This window comes from Barbus barbus, assembly GCF_936440315.1.
Source record: "Barbus barbus genome assembly, chromosome: 24".
NCBI lineage: Eukaryota > Metazoa > Chordata > Actinopteri > Cypriniformes > Cyprinidae > Barbus > Barbus barbus.
In genome coordinates, this window is record NC_136752.1 from 19243628 (window position 1) to 19264775 (window position 21148).

The 21148-nt window shown below is 36.9% G+C and overlaps 2 protein-coding genes across 2 annotated transcripts in view; both read left to right on the top strand.

The window, feature by feature from the left end:
- Positions 1–14306, top strand: part of LOC306843826 (otoferlin-like) — a 56000-nt gene extending 41694 nt beyond the window's left edge. The window contains exons 26-46 of the mRNA XM_079375509.1: positions 592–753; positions 1761–1880; positions 2008–2169; positions 2252–2414; positions 3375–3445; positions 3660–3689; positions 3807–3941; positions 4035–4110; positions 4526–4665; positions 4875–5012; positions 5099–5236; positions 5313–5440; positions 5549–5719; positions 6053–6213; positions 6296–6438; positions 6650–6738; positions 8490–8588; positions 10228–10469; positions 10661–10839; positions 11025–11125; positions 13185–14306. Coding sequence (XP_079231635.1) covers positions 592–753; positions 1761–1880; positions 2008–2169; positions 2252–2414; positions 3375–3445; positions 3660–3689; positions 3807–3941; positions 4035–4110; positions 4526–4665; positions 4875–5012; positions 5099–5236; positions 5313–5440; positions 5549–5719; positions 6053–6213; positions 6296–6438; positions 6650–6738; positions 8490–8588; positions 10228–10469; positions 10661–10839; positions 11025–11125; positions 13185–13365 — 2829 coding nt within the window. The 3' untranslated portion in view covers positions 13366–14306. The remainder of the gene's footprint in view (positions 1–591; positions 754–1760; positions 1881–2007; positions 2170–2251; positions 2415–3374; positions 3446–3659; positions 3690–3806; positions 3942–4034; positions 4111–4525; positions 4666–4874; positions 5013–5098; positions 5237–5312; positions 5441–5548; positions 5720–6052; positions 6214–6295; positions 6439–6649; positions 6739–8489; positions 8589–10227; positions 10470–10660; positions 10840–11024; positions 11126–13184) is intronic.
- Positions 14307–15505: 1199 nt separating this feature from the next.
- On the top strand, positions 15506–21123 carry LOC306843960 (protein disulfide-isomerase A6-like). The gene is made up of 13 exons (XM_079375722.1): positions 15506–15648; positions 16168–16312; positions 16640–16697; positions 17392–17518; positions 17634–17740; positions 17824–17954; positions 18137–18251; positions 18516–18656; positions 18798–18882; positions 19632–19704; positions 19862–20020; positions 20172–20268; positions 20359–21123. The coding sequence occupies exons 1-13, from the start codon at positions 15633–15635 to the stop codon at positions 20425–20427; spliced, it is 1323 nt and encodes a 440-aa protein (XP_079231848.1). The 5' UTR covers positions 15506–15632; the 3' UTR covers positions 20428–21123.
- The last annotated feature ends 25 nt before the right edge of the window (positions 21124–21148 follow it).

Consider the following 21148-nt stretch of genomic DNA (forward strand, 5'->3'; position numbering starts at 1 on the left):
TCCTGGCCTTTTATTGGACGACATTTTGGCTAAGTAGAGTGTGAACACTTTTTTCAACACTGCTGTCAATCTGTGTTTGTATAGCTGAATTCAACAAGGCATGCAAGAAGTGGGATTGCTTGGGACTGTGTCTCAAAAACAAGATCAGATCATTTCCCTTACTTTCATGGTGATAAAAACACCTGTTTCCTGTGGTGATAAACTGCCTCTTGCATTCCCTTGGTTGTGACAGTTCAGAAGCTTTACAATTGGATGTTTCTTTGTAGTTGTAGTCTCTACAGTAGTTTGTAGTAATCGTTGCTGTGGTTCATTTCATTGACAGCTGAGGGCCAAAGTCAGATGTAGCATTAATGATCCTTTTTAATATTTAGAGTTTGATTAAGCACAGATGACCTTTGTGAATGCAAACTTTTATGTTCAACATTTAATAAAAATATTCATAATTGACAACCAAAGCTTGATTTTCAGATCTTAAAGCCCCAGCAATACAGTAGCCATGATGTGCAAGTGGTTTTGCAAGGAATGTGGCCACACTGACCCCTGGTTTTCAGAGGCAGAACTGCAACTGGTGTTTTTTTGTGTGGCATCCAGGGGAAAGCTGAGTTCATTGGGCGAACATTTGCAAAGCCACTAACTAAGATGGTTGATGAACACTACGGGCCCCCGCGGTTCCCCCCCCAGCTGGAGTACTATCAAATCTACAGAGGAAACTGTGCTGCAGGAGATCTGCTGGCTGCTTTTGAACTACTGCAGGTACAGGCGGTTCACAGTGGCTGTGATCACCTTGTACATACTCCAGTCTTGAGTGTACTCTCAGTCAATGCTTGGCCTATCTATTCATAAATGTTGCTTGAATAGCACAGATGTAGATCTCTCTTTCTCTATTCCTTCGACTTGTGTTTGATCCTTGATCTTTTTGTGTGATTTCTCATTTCATTTTTCCATAATCCTCTGTTCCATCTTTCTGCTGTACTCTTCCATGGCAACTTTAACAGATTCCTTATGATGATGAGGAGATCAGGAGGGCTCTTATTGCTGTCCATGACTTTGCTGTACCTCAGATCAAGGTGCAATAAACAAAATAACATTTTCCCCTCTTTAATTCTACTTTGTTTTCCATTCTTGTGTAAGTGACTCCATCCTCTTGCTTTTGCTGTGCTTTGGCTTTTTTCCTGTTTTACAAAACATGGTAAAGGTTTGAAATTAAAATGAGCACTTTTATTAGTATTATTACAGTCACTTCTTACTTCAGCCTTTTAGCAGTTAAAGAGTTAGTTCACCCCAAAATGAAAATTCTGTCATTAATTACTCACCCTCATATCATTCCAAACCCATAAGACCTCCGTTCATCTTCAGAACACAAATTAAGGTATTTTTGATGAAGCTCGCATATGTTGTGGTAACTTGAAGAAGAATTGTTGGATAAAATATTTATTTTTGTTTTTGTTTTCATTGTGCACAAAAAGTATACTTATAGCTTCGCAAAATTGAAGTTGAGCCACTGATGTCACATGGACTGTTTTACCAATGTCATTACTATGTTTCTGGGTCTAAGAACAATTCAGTTGCATTGCTGTCTAAGCAGGGTCAGAGAGCTCTCAGATTCCATCAAAAATATCTTAATTATAAAGATGAACGAAGGTCTTACTGGTTTGGAAAGACATGAGGGTGAGTAATTAATGACAGAATTTTCATCTTTGGGTGAACTATCCCTTTAATGAGTTATATAGTTTCATTTTCAAATATCTGTTTATCTACAGATTGGTCCAGCAGGGCGAGCAGCGCTTCCTCCAATTGATGGACCGACTGATTCTGACCGTGGACCCATTCTGCCTGTTCCATTGGGCATACGACCAGTTCTCAGCAGATATCGTATAGAGGTGAAAACACCACCGCAAAAAGCCACAACCACAATTTGATTGTTAAACATTTCATTTACTACATCTGGAGCTCATATTATCTTTTTGTATCAGAATTTTTGAGCTCATGGTCTTTATTTCTCTCCAGGTCCTGTTCTGGGGTCTGAGGGACATTAAAAGAATCAACCTGGCCCAGGTGGACAGGCCTCGTGTGGACATCGAGTGTGCAGGGAAAGGAGTTCAGTCAGCCCTCATTCAGAACTACAAGAAGAATCCAAACTTCAGCACATTAGTAAAGTGGTTTGAAGTGGTGAGTGAAATTATATATGTAACAAAAACTCTCCACTTTATTTCTGATTTAAAAAGTTAACTTGAGTAATCTCATGCTGCAGGATCTGCCAGAAAATGAGCTACTTCATCCACCACTCAATATTCGGGTGGTGGACTGCAGGGCATTTGGACGCTACACCTTGGTGGGGTCTCATGCCGTGACCAGCCTTCGAAAGTTCATCTACAGCCCCCCAGACAAGACTGCTAACAACTGGGCTCACACCGGTACCTGTCATATACGAATATACTCACTGTGAATCTGTAATATAATATAATGGAACTTTTCTAATGATCTAGTAATTATTATTTGTACAAAAATATGTATTTGTTGGATTTCAATGATAGTTAAATCCCACCATACAAAGATCACAAATATCTTTACATTTGTTAAACATCCCATCTGCATTTATTTATAAATACCTTGCACATATAATGTAAAATCGGGCAAGATTCGCTTGTTATTGCATAAACTCTTATGCCACAATGTGTGAGTAACAGCCCATTGTCATCTGGGTCAGGTACCAAACTTTGCAAGATGATGATATTGTACCACAATATGTTTGTTTGTTTTACCATATATTGCACAACCCGATGTATACATCAAGCAATTCAATTCTAATTGCTTACACTACTGTTTAAATGTTTGGAGTCAATACAATTTTTTTGTTTGTTGGTTTTAAAGAAATGTATTTAGCAAGGACACATTTAATTGATAAAATGTGACAAAAGTAACATTTATATTGTTACAAAAGTTTTCTATTTCAAATACATTTTAAAATATAGTAAAATAGAAATATTATTGTTTCTACTGTATTTTTGATCAAACAAATTCAGATCAATTGTGAGAGACTTTCAGAAACATTTTAAAAAAATCTTACCATTGCCAACCTATTTAAACAGTAGTGTATATAAGAAAACTTGCATTATATTGCTTTTATTTAAAATTCTTGGTACAGACTGCATCTTTTTTCCAGCTTATCTGACTTTTCATTCCTTTTCTCTATTCCTTATTCCTCTCATCTCTTCACGGTCTTATCCTTTCTGTCCTGGTGCTGGTCTTGGGTCATTGATTCCTAAATCATATGACCCTGCCCACACCAGCTAGACTGGCCAATGGCTACATGGCTCTCACGAATGGGACATCTCATTCTCGACCCCACTCCCATCCCATTTCTCATCCCTCAGGTGATATTGTGGTCAATATGGACCCTGAACCCAACATTAAGAAGATGGACACAGTTGTCAGGATTGATGCTGTGAGTAGATATGCCATGTTGTGAGAACACGCTGTTATGGTTTAGAATACTGCTCTGCTTGGTGTGTTTTTGTTCTAACTGTGGTACTATTTGTTTTAGTGTTTTAAGGTTAGTGCACCAACAGTCATATGATGTGGATGCTTGTACGCTATTGTAGAATCTGTTGTGGATGTTGCTTGTATTTGATGTATGTTTGTGTGGCCCTGTCTTGTAGACCACCGATGCTGTTGTTAAAGTTGACTTGGTAAGTCTTGGTTTGGTTCATACAGATGTAAATGTTTTGATTTTATTCATATTCATTTGGATTAACATTACAAATGTAACCACATTAAATTTCAAATAAAATCCTTTGTACTAACAGAATGAGGATGAGAAGGAGAAAGAGAAAAAGAAAAAGAAGAAAAAGAAGGGAGAAGAAGTGGACGAGGAGGAGCCGGATGAGAGCATGTTGGACTGGTGGTCCAAATACTTTGCCTCAATAGAGACTATGATGGAGGTGGGAGGGACTTTAAGCATTTTTGATCCTTTACGTTTGATATGTAGTGTCATATTGTAATATTTTACTGCAATATACTTCATGTGAATGCAGAATCTCAGAGCCCAGGAGGCCGCTTTGGCAGAGGCAGAGGAAAGAGAAGATCTGGAGATAGCAACAGAGAGTGCAGGTAACCACAGAGTTTAACATGGACTTGGTGTCATGTTTCTGAGTAGAACTAACATTCTGGTTAGAAACATGTTCAGATCAGCACTGTCATCCCAAATCCATTTCCATTGTAGTCATGACATGAACCCATTAGTATTTTTTTTTCATGCCATGAACGTTGGACACAAACATTTAGAAACTATTAATAATCTCCAAATTGGGAACTAATTTTCCCACATATTCTTTTAATTAAATTGAATTTTAATGTATTTGTTCCTTCATACTTTAAGGGGATCTAGTATATAGTCCGTATGTCTTTTGGGTCTTTAAAATAACACTCATGGCTTGAAGCATCATCCTTCATTGTAGGTGTTGTGCTCACACGTTTCTCATTTCCTCATTTCCATCTGTACCTACCCATTCACCCCTAACCTCAGAGATCAAAGCTGATGACTTTCCTATGAAAGGCACCAAACCCAAGGAGAAGAACAAAGACAAGAAGAGCTCCAAGGACAAAAAGAAGAACCATGATGGCACAGAAAAGCGACCCCTAAAACCAAAAGTTGATGAACTCATGGTCAGTTCTTCTTCTTGAAAATGTTAGCCCACAGTGGTTGTGTTTTTCATTTGTGCTGTATTATAAACATTCATTTAAAAGTTATGGAGTCACAGAGTTAAAAAATTCAAAGACTTCCTGACCCCAAAATTTTGAACATACATTAGCTAAACTGTGATCTGTAGCAGTTTATTCTTATTTTATTGTAAATATAAACACCTTTATCTCAGGTGTACAATAAAGAGCTGGAGAGTGATTATGGCAACTTTGAGGACTGGCTCCACACCTTCAATCTGTTTAGAGGAAAGGCTGGAGATGATATTGACCAAAATGTGGTTGATGATGACAGGATTGTGGGCAGATTCAAGGTAAGAACATATGAAGTATAAATCAGGCTTCAGATATAAAGTATGAACATCTAATTTTGATTTGAGTCTGTCTCCTTATGAACCAGGGCTCCCTCTGTATGTATAAACTTCCACTGTCTGAGGAGATCACCAGGGAGGCAGGATTTGACCCAAACATGGGCATGTTCCAAAGTATTCCTCACAATGACCCTATCAATGTTCTCATAAGGATTTATATCATTAGAGTGAGTGAATTCAACTTTGAATTGTAAGTGTTATTCATACGGCACTGTCTCTAAAGTAACATGACTCTCTTCTCAGGCCACAGACCTGCATCCTGCGGATATAAATGGTAAAGCAGACCCTTATATAGTCATTAGATTGGGAAAGTCAGAGATTCGGGACAAGGAGAACTACATATCCAAGCAACTAAATCCTGTCTTTGGAAAGTGAGTAGGCTATACAATTGTAAACCAACCAAATCAATAAATTGGTTAAAGTTCAAACAAGAAAATAATTTATTGAAAGCAAACTCTCCTCTCTTTCCTGTCCTTAAGGTCGTTCGACATAGAGGCTACATTCCCAATGGAGTCCATGCTGACGGTTGCAGTATATGACTGGGATTTGGTTGGAACTGATGACCTGATTGGTGAGACTAAGATCGATTTGGAGAACCGATTCTACAGCAAGCACAGAGCCACATGTGGCATTGCATCCAACTACTCTGTGTGAGTACTTTCTTTCTTGTACTTTCTATAAGTGATCAACACATTGAGCATGAACCTCTCAAATCTTTATAGAACAACATGTTAAAGTATTTTATTTATGGGGATGTCAATCAATACATTCATTTTACATGATGTAACGATTCATAAATTTAATCACAATTAATTGCATATATCAAAATTTTCAATTGTGGTGATGATAATAGAGCAGCCATATCCAAAATAATCCATTCAGTTGAGTTTCTTGATCTGTCCAAGGCAGACATCAAGTCTTTATAATTAATGTGTTTAACTGACAGTTCTATTTTTTTTGTGTTTCACTATGAAACCATCCAGCCATGGTTACAATGTATGGCGTGACCCTCAGAAGCCAACTCAGATCCTTGCTAAATTGTGCAAAGAAGGTAAATTGGATGGACCCCACTATGGACCTGGTGGGAAAATCAAAGTTGCAAACCGCATCTTTCTTGGGCCAACAGAAATTGAGGATGAGAGTGGTGAGACATTTACAGAGCTTATATAGAATCTATGTTTTCTCTGATCATAAATGAAAAGACGTCAGTTTCGTTTGGCTTACAGGTCTGAAGAAGCTGACAGAAGAACACTTGGCTCTTACGGTTCTTAGGCATTGGGAGGAGATCCCACGTGTTGGTTGCAAACTCATCCCTGAGCATGTGGAGACCAGACCGCTCCTCAACCCAGACAAGCCAGGCATAGAGCAGGTACGCAACAAAATACCACCGTGATTACTAAGGACATACTCCAAGGTTCACCAAGTGACCTTGATGAATTTTCCATCATTCACAGAAAGAATAAACAACTGCATCAACTTCAGCAGATGCAGTTCATTTATGTGTGTTAAATGAGGAAACATAAATGAACATTGTAAAATAAAAAAATGTAATATAACTATAAGCTCCTGGAATCTCACAGGGAAGGATTGAAATGTGGGTGGACATGTTTCCTATGGATGTACCAGCACCAGGACCAGCCATTGACATATCACCACGCAAACCAAAGAGGTAGATGATTCTGTTCAGTGTCTCGACTTTTGTTGCTTTTCCTTAATTTGTTGTAGTTAAGGTATTAATCTTGTATTTGTACATAATGTTGCCTTGATGTTTACATGTTTTTCCTTAAAGTCTCTAGGTACATGGAACAAATTGTCATTTTGATATGTGCATCAGTGAGTGTAGCCTTGAAGAGGATTAGACAAAAAATAGAAAGCTTTAATAATCAGTCATGCTGAGATCACATACTCACTCTTAGATCATTACACCCTTAAGCAAGGAACAGATTGCTTTGTTATCTGGACTGCTTGTGCAATTAATATTCTTTGGATGACTTAAAAGCTTTGGATGAAGAACTGGCTGTGAATGGTGAATTGCCAAAGTACAGAATGTCTTTTTATCTCACATATTTTTTATAATTGTTTACTATAATGAGCAGTGTTGGGGAAAGTTACTTTTAAAAGTAATGCATTTCAATATTGCGTTACTCCCTAAAAAAGTAACTAATTACGTTACTTAGCTACTTTTTATGGAAAGTAATGTGTTACGTTACTTTTTCATTACTTTTTAAGTATGAGCAGGGCTTGATTGTTTTTAATACAAGAAGTTCTAATTATAGCAAATGTAAAAGCCCTTTCACACCAGAAAGTGTAATGAATAAACCTCAGGCTGAAGGAAGAGTAAATTCACGTCTGTACAGTAGAACGCAGGAGAAGAAGGTTCAACACTCTTCAGCAATAAAAGAACAATAAAGCACAATTGTGAGTTTATCTAAAGTCATTTTAGCTTATTAGTATGGTTGAACTGGATCATCAAAGGTCAGCAGCAAAGACATTGATTAATAAAATGGGATTAGATACATTTGTGTTGTTTAACATATTTAATTATTGCAGATTTGCATCATATTCTGAGTTTGCATTTCACTGTTTTAATTTATTTTGATGAATACTAAATCTGTTTTTTGCAAGTGGGATGAATTAATACACATTCACATTTAGTATAGGACTACAGTAACAGCATGTTCACAGAGCGCACTGTCAATCAATAAATGGGAAAAAAAATTAAAAGTAATGTGTTACTTTACTAGTTACTTAACAAAGTAATATTATTACGTAACTCGTGTTACCCCCAACACTGATAATGAGTAACTGCGTTTAGAGTAACTACTGTGATGCTACTGTGATTCAGCTAGTTTAGATACAAAGAAACAACTACAAAAATCAGATGACAAATTCTTTCACCAAAATTTGTAGAGAACTTTTCTTTTCCTCCTTCTTCTCATACTTACTCTGCCAGCTTCACGCCTCTCATCTGCCCTTATTTTTTCATGTTAATCATCTAAAGAATCTGCCAGTTTTTAATAAGGCATGTACTGTGAAACTGTCCTACTTTAGTCTGAGATATTCATTCGCTGCAAAAAGTCAAAATGTCCAGTTGCACTTTGCATAGTTTGCACTTATTCAATTCTAAAAAGGTAAAGTAATTTCAGAGGAAGAATAGACTATTATTTTTCGACAAATTTGAATCAGTTACTGTACAAGAACAGGTACATGCATTGAGAAAGTAAAAAAGACAGATGTCATATTGACTGCAGATTTTACATAATCATGATGAAATTATAATACGGTAATAGTCTTAAATAATATTTTTCTTTTGACTCTAACCAGCTAATGTAGTTTAGATATTACCACATGACGCAAATTTTTTGGGTTAAAACACTTTTTACAGTGGTAGATGATGATCCCATTTTTTTCATCTCCCAGATATGAGCTCAGGGTGATAATATGGAATACTGACGAGGTAATTCTGGAAGACGATGATTACTTCACAGGGGAAAAGTCCAGTGACATTTTTGTGAGGGGGTAGGTATGGGCAGGTGTGTGAAAAGTGTGTGGTTTAATCGGTTACCTTTGTTTGTTTGTTTCTGTTTCCTTTTGTTGTTCGTCTGTGTTGTTGCGTTTGGTGTTATTTTGTCCATGTCATTGCTGTGCTGTTATCTAGCTTTGAGCTTCGTGTTATTATTTGGAACACTGATGACGTAGTTCTAGAGGACGATGCTTTCATGACAGGAGAGAAGATGTCTGACATCTATGTCAGGGGGTAAAGACGATACGATCGCATGGCTTGAATGCTCTGCTCAAATCTGCACCGGCCCCTTCCATTCACAACTAATAAACAAATACCACCCTCCATACAGATTCAAGTTAAACAGGACCATATCATTCAAAATGAAGCTGCTTTCTAGTTATCACCTCTAAACTCTGTATAATATTATTTAAAATGAGTTCAATTGGCTTCCTCATAAATATATACCAACTGGTATGGTCTTTGTTTATATAGCCATTTTTGTTAATTTTGTCTTGGGGACTGAGATGTCTTCATCAAATACTGCATGAAAGCAAAAGATATGTCTGTTTGCATGCCAAAATCAACTTTTGTAATCTTACTGTGACATACGTATAACTGTCTCAAGAACTTAATCTGACTATTTGGAAACGTTACACATACAATTATGCATGCATTGGATCCACATATTTGGCTACTAATGGTTCAAATAAATACATAATACAGTATCTCTATATGATGTAATGCTTTTGGGACAGGCTATTCTTTCAAACTGGTAAGCTCTGCAGATCTACGCCTCACAAATTAAAGGAATAGCTCACAAATATATTGAAATTTGCTTAAAATGTACTTATCCTCAGGTCATCCAAGATGTACATTTTCATCCAAAATTTATTTTCTTCATCAGAATAGATTTTGAGAAATTTAGCATTATGTCACTTGATCACTAAAAGGATTATCTGCAGTAAATGGGTGCCGTCAGAATGAGAGTCCATACAGCTGATAAAACACCTTATTAATTCACAAGTAATCCACATAACTCCAGTCCATCAGTTAACTGTGTGTTTGTAAGAAGCAAATAAATGCTTGGAAGACCTGTGGGTGTATACATTTTCAGCAAAAACGTTTTTGGGTGAACTAGTCCTTTAAGTGCAGAAAATTGACTAGATGTCACGTCAGACATCCCTTTTTCTTTTTTTTCTTTTCAGAGAGTACATCTGTGATTTATATGCAATCTTTCAAATGATGTTATCAAAAAGTAACAAGCACATAACTCTTCTAAGTCATGAATTAATTATCTACATATTATTTGCGCTTTATTATACAAATATAATAATTTGGACCTCATTAAAATGTTTAATAACACCTACTGTAACTGCAATGACCATGGGGTAGAATTTGGATTATTTCATTTTTCCCCCCAGTTTTCTGATGCAGTAGATATGTATAAATACTATTTTATGCATGTTGTCTATTCAGTATTTTTGTATATACATTTCACACATTATACACGTATATAAATGCACTCTTTTTTCAGAACATTTGTGCATGTTTTGTCATGCGACTATCACAAGAAATCACTGATGCTTGTATATTTTTTGTATGAATATTAAAATCATGTTGCTTTTAACAATTGAAAATCATCTCCCTGCTCAGCTGGCTAAAAGGACAGCAGGAGGATAAACAGGACACAGACGTGCATTATCACTCTCTAACTGGGGAAGGAAACTTCAACTGGCGCTTTGTCTTCCCTTTTGACTATCTCATGGCTGAGGAGAAGATAGTCATCTCTAAGAAGGAATCCATGTTTTCTTGGGATGAGACCGAGTACAAGATTCCTGCTCGACTCACCCTTCAAGTATGGGATGCTGATCATTTCTCCGCAGATGACTTCCTGGGTATGTTCACAATTCAGAAAGACAAAAAAAATGATTAGATATTTATGACTTTCTGTATGCAAGTCACGTACTCAAGATAATTTTGGCTTTGAAGAATAAACACATTTTTGTAATTAATGCTCAGTTTAAAGTTAATGTGTTTAATTCCAATATAAAATCATTTTTAATGCTCTCTGTGTTTATTTCCGCAGGTGCGATTGAGCTGGACTTGAATAAGTTTCCCCGTGGGGCAAAAACAGCTAAGCAGTGCTCTCTCAACATGGTTCTCAAAGAGCATGAGCTGCCAACCATCTCCATCTTTAAACTGAAAAGAGTGAAGGGCTGGTGGCCATTTGTGGCCCGCGATGAGAATGATGAATTTGAGCTCACAGTGAGTAAATAAAATAAATGAAAAATACTAAAACAGCCATTTCATTACCAGATACAATTATTACCAAAATGTTATTTTACATTTGCTTGATAATTTGCTAGCATGTGGTGTATTGAAATGATTGCATAATGTTATTATAATGTTATTGCAACCTCATTAACATTCTAACCATGTTGTGCTTGCAGGGGAAAGTGGAGGCAGAGCTCCATCTATTGACAGCGGAGGAGGCAGAGAAAAATCCGGTCGGCCTTGGGCGGAATGAACCTGAGCCACTTGAGAAACCAAAGTAAGACATAAAGCCGCTCATGTACATACACATTTGCTTCCACTCCCTAGCATCTGAGTAATGATGTAGTTTTAGTGTGTGAATAAATATGCAATATTTCATATACTGCAAGGTTGACTATGAAAGCCTGTTTCTGCCTTAAGAGTAAAAAATAAAAAGGTAATTGTGAGATTGTGAAAAAAAAAAGAAATAAAGTTGCATGCAGGTACATTACCATTTAATTGTTTGGGGTCAGTAATTTTTTTTTTTTTTAATGTTTTTTAAATAAGTCTCTTATGCTCACCGAGGTTATGTTTATTTAATCCAAAATACAGTAAAAACAGTAATGTTGTGAAATAATGTTTTTAAAATGACAGTTTTCTATTTTAACATATTTTAAAATGTAATTTATTCCTGTAATGCAAAGCTGATTTTTTTTTAATTATCAATGTTGAAAACCATTTATGTTGATGTTTTTTTGGAATCTGTGATTGTTTGAATAAAAGCTCAAAACAATAGCAGTTCTGTGAAATTCTGTCAATATTTTGTAACATTATACGTCTTTACTGTCACTTTTTATTAATTTAATGAATCTTCACTGAATTAAAATATTAATATCTTGAAAAAGGTTTAGTGACCCCATGGCAGTGTATAAAATTACAATGTTTATTATGTACCATTGTGAGATATAAAGTTGCAGTAATAAAAAAAATGTATTAGCCTTTTCTTTTTACTCTGAGGCAGAAACAGGCTTCCATAGTAGCCAGCATGCATGGAGTATTTCGGGTATACAGTCAGACTGATGAGGATGTGCTAATTATACAGCTATAGAAAGGAGACATAAAGAGTCTCATATAAATACTGTAGATAATTACAGGTATGGCACAAACACTGACACATGAAGTGGGCTTAAGTCAGAAGCGTTCTCTCCAGTGAAGAATGCCCCTCTGAAACTGTTAACTTCCCTTTCTAATACTCCCACTCTCCTTTTTCACATCCTTCCTTCCTTCTGTGACTGTCCTTTCCTCCGCCTACCCTTTCCTGTTCATTTCCTTCATTCCAACCCCCATTCCTGTTTTGGAAAAAGTCGTCCAGACACCAGTCTACTGTGGTTCATGAACCCTCTGAAGTCCATACGATACTTCATTTGGCACAACTACCGCTGGCTGATCCTGAAGGCTCTGGCCCTGCTGCTCCTCCTTCTCCTCATTGGGCTCTTCCTCTACTCTATTCCTGGATACCTGGTCAAGAAACTCCTAGGGGCGTGAGCGGAGATGGGAAGATCTGGTAGCCCACTCTCACTGCCTCTGTTTTCTCTGCATTCTGTCTCTCTCTGAGCCATTCACAGTGTATTTCTGTCTTTTTGTTACTCACAGAGGGATTGTGGGTGATTAAAGAATTTGCCATTTTGTCATTCCTCTTTCATCTCATCTCTTTGTTATGGCATATCTGTGTGTTATGTTGTACTTCAGGTCTTTGTGGTTGTCATTTGCCTCTGGTTGTCTGTTTGGGCAAAGATTTGAATTAGTTATGAATTTTATGAGATTTATGGTCTATTGTCTGCTACTGTGCTTTCTAGACTTACCTTTGTTGCCTGATGTGTCATTGAACTGCTCTGAGCTCAATCCACTGCAAATTTACAGTATCACGCACATACGCGGTAGTCCTAGGCGAACATTTTCACCAGCTCTGTGGGATAGTTCACACAAAAATGAAAAATTGTCATCATTTACTCACCCTTGTGTCGTTTCAAACCTGTATGACATTTTTATTCCTCTATGAAACACAAAAGTAATAAAAAATGCAATGGAAGACAATGGGAATTTTCTTTGGACCCCATTTACCAAAAAACATTCTCCAAAATATATTATTTTGTGTTCAGAAGAAGAAATAAAGTGACAGGTTTTTGTTGAGTGAACTATCCCTTTAAATGAATGCTATGCCTTAAAGAGATTTTATAACTTTGCAGTCATCATACTAACCACTAACATTTGTATTACCTCTCTTCCTCCATCATCCATGGTTTCACATTTCAACTCACCACCTCTCACCTGCAACCCCTTCACCACCTCAATCACAGCCGGCCTGACACCACCTTCCTGTGGTTTTTGAGCCCGCTGAAGGCCATCCGCTACCTGATATGCAACCGCTACAAATGGCTCATCATCAAGATCATCTTGGCTCTGCTGCTGCTGATCATGGTGGGCCTGTTTCTCTACAGCATGCCAGGCTATCTGGTCAAGAAGCTGCTCGGGGCCTAAAGAGGGGTCAAAAGGGTTCATTTGAGAGATTCTGATTTGACCTTGCCCTCTGAAGTGGCCCTTTTCTGATATTAAGTTACAATTTGCAGCACTTCTTTTGTTTTTAAACAACATCTTAAGAGTTTACCGTCCCACATAGTTGCACTATAAGCATATCGTATCAAATATCTTGACTTTTTCAGTATCAATTTGCATGTCTAACCCCAAAAAAGATCAATTAACTTATCTTTCTATTTGTACATTTCAAGAATAATTGGTCATAGGGAAAAAAGGAAAGCAGGGAAGTGTCTATTTTTGGTACGAAACTGAGTAAAGTGGATTGATTTCTGGTCATTCGTTCAAATGTTGCTATAAATGCATTGCTTCATATTGTTGGATTGGATTTTGTTGTTATTGTCTACATGTGTATATGTCGCTGCTAGAAGCACAATAAGCATGCAAGGTTGTCTAAAGAAAGATGACTTGTTAATCAGTAGCTACAATCTGAAAAATATTATGATAGGGTTGCAGGCCTCATATATACAGTATGTAATTTGATTACACTTTGCCTTGATGTTTGCACTTTCAGTCCATGACACAAATCTTCTGCACTCCAGTAACATAATGTAGTTTATCCTTTAGAGAAACACAGACACTAGTAGGGGAATGATGTTTCATTTGACATGTCAAGCTTTAACAACACAATAGATTGCTATTTCTTATATTTCCTACTGTTGTTTTTGCTTGCTGTGTAGTGTACATTTACTTGGTATGTACTTGTTTGCTTGCTATTTAATGTTCCTCTATTTAATGAATGGTAAATTTGACCATGGACCTGTTTGCACTGATTTTAGCTTGTTTATATAAAAAGAGTGTATTTTTAATTCTTGTTTACAAGTGTGCAATATGGATTGATTTATTTATTTTTGTCAGTATGAGGACTCAATAAAATTAACTCATTGAAATAAAACACTGATCATGTTTATTGTTTCCATACTGTGGCTATGCATGTGTGTGAGAGAGTTTACAGTATAACCCCGTTCTCTATCACACAGTCGTCCGACTACCAGCCTGTCGGGGGTTGTTGAGTCCCATACGGGTGACCTGCATAATGTGTTGGTGGCAGTATAAGTTGGCAACAGTGGTGACTCTGCTCAGCATAACCGAACTGATCTTTTTGGGCCTCCTGTTCTTTTCATTACCTTCTGCTTTCATGCAGAAGATCTTCAACATCTCTGGATAATTACCTGGTGCCAGCACAAAGCAGGTTATTGAAATGGATGGTACCACTTAGCTTTGCTGATTAAATGCAATTTATTGCTAATTTAAGGCAAATATGACATCACTATCTGTTAAGAATATTATTAAAAGGTGGTGTTTGGCAATTGACAAGAGACTTGACAAAGGCTTTTTATGGGATGGATGTTTCTTCAACTATGAGCTCTTTTGCCATCGGTTTAATTATTTTGACTAATTACAAGGTACCAGTAGTCATTTATTTCTGAAAGTCATGAACATATCCACCACATTTCAACCAAGGCACAGTATTGTGACAATATTCTGTGCTAAAACTGATTACATTTGAAACATTTTAACTGAATAAAATGGTCGACCTCATTGTGTTGCTTAAGCAAATTTCATACTTGACCATTTATGTACCACAAATAGTTATATAATAGCTGGATTTTTCAATGTTCAATAAAAGCATTGAAATTTGCTAGAGACATTAAAGTGCCTAGTAGATGAACACTTTTATGTATTTTTTACTTTAATTTGAGTAGGAATGTATCTTAAAGTAATTTCTTCACTAATATGTTATTTTTATAATAGTGTGGCTGAAATTAAAATATTTATTTAACCGTGCGACTTGGTTTCAATTTATTATTGCATGCATCTTAATTTATATAAATAACAAGTATGCATATGCAGTTGTCTTTGTCTTATATTAAAATGGATCACGTGGATGCAGGACAATGCAAAATTAAATCGCAACGTTATATTATCATATCTATTACTTTTGTTATAGTACATAATTACTTTATAAAACAATTTTAGTACCTCCCAGCCACCGTACTTCACCGAGGCGCAGAACTACACGTCGAGCTCCTATTGGCTGAGCTCGTCTCCGGGTGGAAGCGGGCCAATCAGCGCGGGCCACGGTGCGACTGTGTTGTGTTGTTACGCTGCTGGTTGGAGACCGGCTGTGTGATGCTCTGAGAGAGGTGGAGAGTTAACGCGGCGCTGCCTGAACAACTGAACAAGATATTGACTAGGCACAAAGAACAACCATGCGAGCGTTCTTGGGTGAGTTATAATGACAAAAAAAGCGTGAACTCAGCTGTAGAGTGGCGTTTTATCGACACAAATGCTTGGGAGGTGTAGAGAGCCTAACTTTAGTTAACATGTAGAATTGCATTGTGAAGGAGACCGGTTATTGTGATAAAAGAGAATGCAAAACATTCCGTAAAACTAACTGAGGAGTGTTTTACAAAGCTGCTGTTTACACAGAATGCATAAATGTAGAATTATAGTATAGTTAAACATGCAGAGTGAGTAATGGTGGTTGGGCCTACACATTACAGCAAATTCATCTCTGTATTGAATGAGACCAATTTTGTGTTCATATTGAGATTCTGCAATCATCCCTTATTTGTGCTTAGAGTCTGAGAGTAGAAAGTCCTGTTTGTTATGAACCATATGCAATGTTTCATGCTATGGTTCTCGTTTTTACAGAAAGATGCTGCATTGTTTTTTTTGTTTTTTAATAAAGCTGATAAAATCACTTGATCCTCCAGTACTGATGCTCCTCCTTTATGTTCTCAGGTGTGTTGGCGTGTTGTCTGACCGTGTGCTCTGTCCACGGTCTCTACTCTGCCAGTGATGATGTGGTTGAACTCAACCCTTCTAACTTCAACAGGGAAGTCATACAGAGTGACAGTCTCTGGCTGATTGAGTTTTATGCCCCCTGGTAAGTTGGAAGAGTGTGGTGGAACCCGGATATGTGTCACTCGAAGAGATCTGTATTTACAGATCAGGTTACTGTCTGAAATACTGGTGCTGAATCAGCCCAATCTGTTGCTTTCTAAGCAGTATATACACTTAGTAATGTTTGTTGAAAGCATAGTTTAGTTGTTGTTCTCTAGTATTTCAGGCACTTTATTTGCATCATGATTTGCATGTCAATAGTACATAATACAGTTGTGAGCATCATTATTAGACCTTAGTGTGGTTATACGTTTCATGATGGTGTTTAGATGTTCAATATCTGACAATTTATTGTTTGTTTGTTTATAAGGTGTGGTCACTGCAAGAGTTTGGCTCCTGAATGGAAGAAAGCAGCCACAGCTTTAAAGGTAAATTCAGAATTTAAGAATCATTGAAGAAATACTTTTATTCTGCAAGGATGCATGAAATTGATCAAAAGTGACGCTAAATACATTTGTTACAAAATATTTCTGTTTCAAATAAATGCATTTTTTTAACTTTCTATTCATTGCATCGCAAAAAATGCAAAATGAAATATTATGCAACACAACTGTTTTCAACAATACTGACAATAAGAAATGTTTCTCGAGCATTAAATTAGCATATTATATTGATTGTGACATTAAAGCCTGGAGTAATGGCTGCTGAAAATTCACAGAAATAAATTAAATTTTAAAATGCGTTAATATAGAAATATATAGTTATAAATTATTTAATTGTTATAATATTTTACAATGTTACTGTTTTTGCTGTGATCAAATAAATGCAGCCTGAGTGGGCATTGAGATTTGTTTCAAAATGTGTTTTTAAAGAGTTGTTGTTAATTATTAGGATTAATTATTTATTTTAATTGCTTAAAAGTACTATGTGTTGTTAAGGAACCATGCTTGTTCAATGGAATATGTATCCAAATAGGAATTCTTCACTTATTGTTCTGAATATTTCTAAATATTTAATAAGTGACCTGCATCATTGCAGTTAATTGGATGAATCTAAAATTAAAAATGGATTTTAAAAAATAGAAAATTATTGAATGTTGATGCCATTTATGTTGTGGTACAGGGCATTGTGAAGGTGGGTGCAGTGGACGCAGACCAGCACAACTCCCTGGGAGGCCAGTATGGAGTCCGCGGCTTCCCAACTATCAAGATCTTCGGAGCCAACAAACACAAACCAGAGGATTACCAAGGTTCAGTACTGCATCTTCATAAAACATCTTGGCATGCACACAAAGAAAACACTTTATGGCGACGTGAATGTCTGTTGCTCCTCCTAAGTAGATTTTGTCTCTCTCTCTGTGTTAGGTGCCCGTAGCAGTCAGGGCATTGTAGACTCGGCTCTGAATGCTCTCCGCTCGCTGGTCAAAGATCGACTTGGTGGAAAGACTGGAGGCTCAGACTATGGCAAACAGGTATGGAAGCCCACTGTGATGACTTTGTTGCTATATTGTTACGTTTGCATTTTGATTGACTCTTTGGGTTCTGTTGTGATCAGAGTGGAGGCGGTGCTGGCAATAAGGAGGATGTGGTGGAGCTTACCGATGATAACTTTGACCGTACCGTGCTGGACAGTGATGATGTCTGGATGGTGGAGTTCTTCGCCCCCTGGTGTGGTCACTGCAAAAGGTATGTGTCTCGCGTACATCATAAGACTTGTCTGTCTGTCTGTCTGTCATTCCACTGAAATAGTATCTGACATGCTGTGCCATGCATTATTTAAGCGCTTCAATTATTTACATGGATTCGAAGAATGTGAAATTCCTCTGACAGCTGGGCTTTCCCCTGTTGACTTTCTTTAATGATTCTAGCCTTGAGCCGGAATGGACAGCAGCCGCCACAGAAGTCAAAGAGCAGACAAAGGGTAAAGTGAAGCTGGGTGCTGTGGATGCTACTGTTCACCAGGGCTTGGCAAGCCGCTATGGGGTACGTCTGATGTATATCTTTTATTTAATGCCTTTGAATATAAACAATTCTTATATTGTCTGTAGTTTCATGTTAGATCCCAGTGATATCCCAACAAACAATATTAATCTGTTTTGGACACTGAATATTTTTGTTGAATATCTGCTGGTCTTTTAGTCTTGCAGAATCCCCTTTTCTGCATTCCATTTTTTTTTTTTTTAACCTCTGGTTTTTGGATTCATGAATTCCATCTGGACACGCTGTCATTTCTGCTGGTTTTGATAGATTCGAGGATTTCCCACCATCAAGATCTTTCGTAAAGGAGAGGAGCCAGAGGACTATCAGGGAGGACGTACCCGAACTGACATTATTGCTCGTGCCGTGGACCTTTACTCTTACAACATCCCTCCTCCAGAACTTCAAGAGGTGAGTGTTTTCTCATCTATTTTTAATAGGATAGAAGAATGTTGTTTAACTAGTTGTGTTATTGTTAGTAGTAATAGGCATTGAAACCTGTTTAAAAATATTTAGGTTGGTTTATATTCATGTGAATTTTATTTCCTTTAGATTTTGAATGAAGATGTTTTGAAGAAAACCTGCGAGGACTATCAGCTGTGTATCATATCTGTGCTACCTCACATTCTAGACACAGGTGCGGTTCGATGGCAACTATAAAACAAAATACTTAGTTTTTTTTGGGAAGGGGTTTTTTGTTGCTGCTTATTTGATAATCCTCTTAAACGGAATGATTCACTTGGGATGCACAATATACTGGAACCATATTGGTTATTGTCTAATTGTCTACCGATTTTTATTTTATATATTAGTAAATATTTTAATTTAATTTAATTTAATTATGCATGCTTATTTACTAATTTATTCTGTCATCTAATGTTCACTTAATTTAAAAAAAAGGACTAAAAACTGTTAAATATACAGTATAATGTTGTCTCATTTCACTTTTTGCATTTAAAATTAATTTTTAATTAATTTTTTTTTATTTACACAAAATGGTGTATAATTTCAGTACCAGCCATTTATCAGATACCAGCCATAACCCTTAAAAATAATCATCACCAGCAAAACTTAAAAATAAATTAATGCGTTGGTCATTACAAGTGATCACTTCAGTTTATAACTTACTGTGTATGATACAAATGGATTAGTAACAAGATGCATTAAATATTATTACTGTTATAGTTTGAATATTATATACTATTATATTTTTAGTTTATATGTCCTCAGGTTTTTAGTCATTTTTAAAGTTTTTAATTTTATTTGCTTTTGTCATATTTCTTTTTGAATGAATGAATTACTGAAAATAATTTGTAATAGTTTGTTGACAATGCTGTTAATTTGTGTAAGCGACGCTCAAACTCTGTATTTTCTCAATGCTTGCAGGTGCATCTGGAAGGAACTCTTACCTGGAGGTGATGAGGACGATGGCAGACAAATACAAGAAGAAGATGTGGGGGTCAGTGTTTTCAGTCTGAGTACAAGTTGAGATCAGCCTACCAATAAATAACGCCAGTACATGTCACTGCTTGTGTGCCAGAGACGAGACTTTAGGGAATAAAGAGTGGGATACAGTCACAAATATCACACTCTTCCCTCCCTCCCTCTCTCTACAGTTGGGTGTGGACTGAAGCAGGGGCACAGATGGATCTGGAGTCTTCTCTTGGGATCGGTGGATTTGGCTATCCTGCCATGGCAGCCATTAATGCACGCAAGATGAAGTTTGCTCTGCTCAAAGGCTCATTCAGTGAAACGGGCATCCACGAATTTCTCAGGTAACAGAAGGCTGGAGTTTATGTTTCAGGGAAACAAGTTATGCCACAGAGACTGTTAGCATACAGTAAATTGAAGGTGTTGTTTATAAGGGCCCTTCTAACTGTCAGCCTGTTTTATGTTGTTAAACTATTAATGCCTTTATTTATGCAGGGAACTTTCTGTTGGCCGTGGCTCCACTGCTACAGTGGGAGGCGGAGCTTTGCCTAAGATCAACACTGTGGAACCTTGGGATGGGAAAGACGGAGTGGTGAGTATAGAAAACAGTGTGAGGGTACATAGAAGTCATTCTTTGTTCTCAAACCCCCTTTTTTTTTTTTTTTTTTTGGCCTTTCCTCAGTTGCCTATGGAGGATGACATTGACTTGAGCGATGTGGATCTGGATGATCTGGAGAAGGTTGAGTTATGAGCCTGGTCTAAACTACACTAGACCCCAAATGATGCCCATGTCTTCTCTCCCATGGATGAGGGGATGGTTGGGACACAAACTTCCTTAAGACTTCTGAAAAGATACGAATAAAGCAAATGGTTGGGCAGCTTTTTAAAAGAAAACATCTCCACGTACATACTGAAAAGCCTCATTTTTCAACTAACATCACGATTAAGCTACGCTCTGCCTCAAGTTCCTCCTTCACTTTTTGATTTAGTGACTGATTGGAGTTTTCAATCAGCTTGATGAAGCAGAATGTGACTGATAATTAAACACTTGTTTCCAGTAAGCAGATGTCACACAGAGGCTCTTCACAGAACACTCTCTATCTGTTTCATTGACTAGATTTAATCAGATGGCACTGGTCGTTCTGGTAATGAGATTAACCAGTGGCTATTTAAATCAGCCTTTCTGTAATTTCAGCAGCTCGAGATGCAAGAGGCCTAAAAAAAATTAAATTTTCACCAATTTTCCCTCTGAAGTGACTTTTTTTTTTTCTTTTTTGGTTGTTTTTAAATTGTGGTACTGAAAAGAATGTCATCCAAACTATCCCAGTTTGCCCTTTTGTCTAATGTGCTGGACCGGGTGTAAAGTGGGCGTCATGTAAATTTTTCTTACACAGCACTGTTTTGAAAAAAAAAGTTTTATGAAAATAAAACAAAAGTAATAAATTGACAGGCTTTTTTTTATTACAGCTTGT

Coding starts and splice junctions, on each gene's coding strand:
- LOC306843960 (XM_079375722.1), top strand. Junction 18,883..19,631: donor ACCTCACATTCTAGACACAG/GTGCGGTTCGAT, acceptor CAATGCTTGCAG/GTGCATCTGGAAGGAACTCT. Junction 20,021..20,171: donor GGCATCCACGAATTTCTCAG/GTAACAGAAGGC, acceptor TTATTTATGCAG/GGAACTTTCTGTTGGCCGTG.